Source organism: Macadamia integrifolia, chromosome 13 (genome assembly GCF_013358625.1).
Source record: "Macadamia integrifolia cultivar HAES 741 chromosome 13, SCU_Mint_v3, whole genome shotgun sequence".
NCBI classification, from domain to species: Eukaryota; Viridiplantae; Streptophyta; class Magnoliopsida; order Proteales; family Proteaceae; genus Macadamia; species Macadamia integrifolia.
In genome coordinates, this window is record NC_056569.1 from 24,541,876 (window position 1) to 24,547,497 (window position 5,622).

The 5,622-nt window shown below is 38.4% G+C and overlaps 1 protein-coding gene across 3 annotated transcripts in view; it reads left to right on the forward strand.

The window, feature by feature from the left end:
• Positions 1–5,622, forward strand: part of LOC122059535 (polyadenylate-binding protein RBP45-like) — a gene marked incomplete at its 5' end in the record, with an annotated part of 12,240 nt that overhangs the window by 5,077 nt on the left and 1,541 nt on the right. The window contains 4 exon segments of one of the 3 annotated variants that reach the window (XM_042622373.1): positions 4,387–4,442; positions 4,522–4,652; positions 4,750–4,846; positions 4,930–5,118. In XM_042622373.1, coding sequence (XP_042478307.1) covers positions 4,387–4,442; positions 4,522–4,652; positions 4,750–4,846; positions 4,930–5,118 — 473 coding nt within the window. 3 annotated transcript variants of the gene reach the window in all.

Sequence of the window (5,622 nt, forward strand, 5' to 3'; positions counted from 1 at the left end):
AGGGGTTAAATTTGAATCAGGCAACTTGTATCATCATGTGATACATATTATGCCTTCAGAATAAGTTTGGGTAATATCTTGGTTAGATTCAGTTCATATTTGGATGTGATTGAGCTGGAGCTCAAAAGTGATGTACTGAATTTTCTCCTTCCACAACAGTTTTAAGTAAACGATTCATCACTTTTATTCAACCCAATTCGACTCAACTAAATTTCAGCGTAAATGATTCATCACTTTTACTCAACCCAATTCAACTCAACTCAATTCTATATCAGCTTCATCCCAACAAAATGGGGTCCGCTACGGGCAGTGTTTAAGGTATTGGTCCTTATCACATCGTATGGTATCAGTGTCTTTAAAAGGGTTACTATATGATAGGTTTAAAGTATCAGTTCGTATCATATCGATGGGTTTTGATACGATATGCTATACTTCAAACCTTGGCTACAGGGATCCTTTCTATCCAATCAGATCTATTCAGTGACATACTTGTTTTTATTCTGAAGCTATACTCCTCTTTTCTCACTGCTTAAGAGTCATTTTAGAACTACCTTTTTTGGCTCTTTTAGACAGTTGTCAAGGTGTCGAGTCGTTGACTAGGCACACTTAGGCAACATTTTGTGTTGCCTTGACATCCAGGCCCCCTCCAACGCCTGGGATCGCCTAGAAGCCGTGACAATTATGCTTTTAGCGCATTCAATTTGAATCACATCACCCCTCCCTACCGAAGCATTCAAAAGCCTTCATTGCACATGTCGTACCACTTAAAATGTCTTTCTAGCAACTTGTCATGTATCGGAGCTGCTTCTAAAGTAACTCTTAATTTGTTCATTCATTATTTTATCTTTTCTAGTTTTACCACTCATTCATCTCAAATTCTCGTTTCAGCTACACTATTTTGTTTACATGTTTCCACGGCCCAACATCTAGCCACATATTTCATTGCTGGTCATGTAATTGTTCTATAAAATTTTCCTTGGGAGTTCTAATGGAATACGTCGGTGCAATCACCATATTGTCAACCTGACGGATGCTTGGAGTGATGATGAAATTAAACCTTGGAATGGTGGGCAAGGCCCAATTTAAGATCAAAGACTCCTATAATGGAGGCTGGAATATTCAAAATCCTTTTCACACTTGGTTTGGATTGTACAACTGATCAGATTGTTTATAACGAAACAAATCAGACTTACTCCAGTCTTTGAACCCATGGCTGTAACTCAAAATTTATACTACGAAAGATTGATGCAAAATTGCTACTAAATGCAAAACTTCACTGAGTTAAAGAAAAGAAAGTGAATGGCCAAAAGTTGAGCAGAAAGTCAACTACAAAAATAAATATGTCAAAGCAGCAAAGCTAGTGTGAGTAGTTATCCATCTCACAGGTTGTTATATCTAGCAAAATAAGAATGACACTAATGTTTCCAGACACATGATTAATAAGATTGCCAAACTCAATTCCTAGTATCTCCATCCACAAATCTACCTTTTTCCATTTTCATTTCAATAATAGTAGTATTCAATTCTATCTGTTTGCACAACCTAAGGCGCCGTTTGATAACGTTTCTGCTATTTCTATGTCTATAAATAGCATAAACGACTTTTCACGTTTTCGGAACAAAAGCGGATTTTTTTGGTGTTTAATAAACCTGTTTCTCGAAATGTTTTTTGCAGACATAGTGCAATTAAAAACCCCAATAGTATCATCGGATGCCAAAAGGGAGAGATGGTTTGGTTGCCTCTTTTTAGGTTTAAATAGTTGAGAGATTTATCAGGCACGACAACTTTTTTTTTTCTCAAATTCGTTTCTAGAAACGACTCCTAAAAGTCGTATCTAGAATTGTAAATAGGCATAAATTTTGATTTATGTTTCTAGAAATGGGTGAAACGGAACAACTTTGTCAAATGCTTTTTAGGCTGTTTCTCCATTTCTGGGAACAACAAAATGTAGAAACGGCAGAAACAGAACGTTGTCAAATACTGCCTAAGATTTTACATTTTGCTAGTACCATTAACCTAAATCTCATTTTTTCTGTTGAGACATTCACTGTTAAATCCTTTTTAATTTTGGGTGTTCCCCTCCATTTTTTCTTTTCCTTGTATCAGAAACCTCTACCAGTGCTGTCAGAGTTCTTAGAGGGGGGAAAAAAACTGATTATTCTCATCTTGTCACCAATCACAGGGCTACCTCAAGTTTCCATGAATACAACTTCTACCTATAACCTCTTTTAGATCAAGCCACTAGGATTAGTTCCCCATTGATTGGATCTGATACTACAATCTCCTCATGCTTATGCTTATAGAGGTTTCCAGATCATTTAACATGATCACTAAAGTTGATGAATCATTTAATGCCTGATTGGGGTGGGCGAGCCTGTGGCACAACAATTAAATTGCACTATTGAAACATGTTGGTCACAGGTTTAAACCTTGGAAACCTCTCCTACGAAGCAGGGTGTAAGGCTGCGTACATTTGCCTCTACCTGACCATGTAGTAGCGGGAGCCTTGTGCACTAGGTTGCTCCCCTTAAAAAAAAAAAAGGGCTTGGTTGGGTTCGATTTCATTCCAGTCTGGGTTTCTAGCACAGGTTATGCTGGTTCAGCCACAATAATGCCATTGCATCATGCACAAAGAATTAGAATAGGGTGAATGAAGTAGAGGGTTGATATGCGTGGATACACTGTCACCACATCAGCCCACTCTAGAGGACCATAGAGGTGAGCACTATCCTACAATGGTTGCGTCACGAAACTCCAACCGATACTAGGGATGGAGAACTGCTACACCACAGGCAAGCCAATTACTTATGACAATCATGTGAGAACATACTTCGATAACAAACACTGCTTTCCCTCCCAGACAATTTGTTAACTCACAGAAGGTGGGAGACTTTTTTCCCCTGGAGTCTACTGTGGAAGATTATGTAGAAGAGGTCAAAGAGGACAAGGTTGCTGTAGTAGTGGAATATGAGGCCAAGAGTGAGGACGAAGTCAAGAACACTCCCTAAGAAACAGTTAAGATCCTGTATGGCTTCCTGAAGAGATAAGAGTTCATGTTACTGTTACATTTGTTCTACAAGAAAGCTCCCACGGTTGAAGACTTTATTCGTTGAAGACTTTATTCCTAACATCCACAAGCTGCCAGAGTTTTATTATGGTTTGAAGATGGATGAATGTTTATTACATAATGTTGATTCCTTGACTTTGTAGTCAAGTTGGGGAGAATTGATGCAGACAAATCACCTAAACGGGCTAATGTTATTTGAAGTAGGTTTGGGTTGGGTTATGTATGTGATGCAGATAAGTCAAAGGGATTATTTTATTAGACATAAGCCTTGGGTTGGGTTATTTAGGTGTTGAGCCTTTGATTCCATGAGTTTTCTTTGTATTAGGCCACTTTGAGAGACAAGTTTATGAATAATATTTGCAGCTTTATGCTCCCAAATTATGAGAGACAATTCTTTGACCGTTGAGAAAGCTGTGGGGTGAGAGGCCCAGGCTGAATCCCTCACACATCTATCCCATCTCCTTTCTGGAATCTAACTGTTAGATTGGGCTGCTACTTGGAGGTTTTAATCACCCTTCCGGCAGGGTAGTTTGAGTAATTTGCTGTATCCGACTTATCGGTCTGCTGTTCTTAAAGTTCCTAGATTTTAGGAACTATACTTGCTAATTCTGTAACCAGCCCATGGCTTACAATCTGACGGTTGAATTTTTCCTACACTTTTGGGGCATTGAAGAGCCCACTTGGACGGAACTTCGACCAGAATTTGAGAGTGATCAAAGCATCTGATTTCCTGCAATAGAAAATATCCTAATTCTGGTTTTTCTTTTGAAGTTTTAGATTTCTTTATTTAATTGTCGTGCTCAATCCAACCATTAAAACATTGCTGTATTCTGGGGAATAACTATTGCAATAGGTTATGAACATTGGTCAAAATCTGACCTTCATTAGAAAAGGTTGAAATTGACCCTACTGTTGTCCTAAATTCTAAGGGTTTTATTGAGATCTGTCGCAGGGGTGTGTATTTCTGAACCTTGGGTTCATACCACTTACTCCACACCACTTGTAGGTTGGTTGGATTAAGAAGGGTGTGTATTTCTAAACCTTGGGTTCATCCTACTTACCCCCCACCAGTTGTAGGTTGGTTGGATTAAGAACAATATTTTGTTTGACTTACTCTGTGTTGCTCGCTTTCGTGCTTGGTGCTTATGCTTTGCAGTTAGTCTCTTGAGGGGAAAATCGTGGGCTGGTGATGTGTGTGATATATATATATATATGTATATATATATTATATTCACTTTCATCTTATACCCTCGCTAGGCCTTTTTCTAGCTTCATTATCTATTTGTTTCCCTTTTTTCATATGCATTTGTTATTTGCAGCTTCTTTCCAGAATACACAAGGAACTCAGAACGAGAATGATGCCAATAATACAACTGTGCGTACTCTATTCTGTTTTAGATGTGTACAGGTCATTTCTACCATTTGATTGTGACACTTGTCAATTTTGAGTGCAGATATTTGTTGGTGGTTTGGATTCCAATGTTACAGAGGACCATTTGAGGCAAATTTTTTGCCAATTTGGGGAGTTAGTTCATGTGAAAATACCAGTGGGAAAGCGCTGTGGGTTTGTTCAATTTGCGAACAGGTTAGAGCGTACCTTAATATCTTTAGAGCCATGCTTGATTTTGGGAGTATCAAATCCGTGGCTTGTTTTTCATGTTTTTTTGTATATGATGTTTCAGAGCTTGTGCTGAGGAAGCTTTGCTGATGTTAAATGGAACTCAGTTGGGGGGACAAAATATTCGACTTTCGTGGGGACGTAGCCCTTCAAACAGACAGGTGTGTTCATGTGAGCAATTAGTAAGTGATCAGTCCTTAAAAAAAATGCAAATTTATGTGCTCCCAATCTGATAAATATGCAGGATGCATCTGTGGCTCAGGCACAGGCACAGGCACAGGCACAGGCACAACCTGATCAAAACCAGTGGAATGGTGGATATTATGGGTATGCTCAAGGTTATGAATCATATGGATATGCACCAGCTCCACAAGATCCTAACATGTATTCTTATGGAGCGTATCCAGGATATGGAAATTACCAGCAACAGCAGGTGAGAATTTGTTTATCATAACCTAGCTTTCACTTTTAGTGGTGAATTTATGATGAATTGTCATTTCGAAAGATTTTCTTGTGTGTGTGTGTGTGTGTATGTGTATGTGTGGGCATGGTCTAGACTCTGGTGAGATCCCAGTGTTTTTGGGTTTACATCTATCGTTTTTCTTCTCTTGTTCACCTGCTCCTCCTTCTAGGACAAGATTTTCTCATCAGGCTAGTTTCATGCTAACTATACTTCAACCTAAAAGTTTGTATTCTTGAGTTCCTGTTTGAAATTCCCCCTTTTGAAAACTCTGTACTATGTTAATGTTGTTTACATGTACTTTGGAGGGTCTATTTTGGGTGGAATGGAAGGTGGTACACTCCTTTGACTTGAATTTAACTAATTGACTCTATGGTTACTTTATTACTTAAGTTTTGGTTTCCAAGTAGAACACTCATTTCTTCCATTTGTTTGATTCACTTGGTTAATTATAAATCTGTTTTGTTTTTTTTTTTT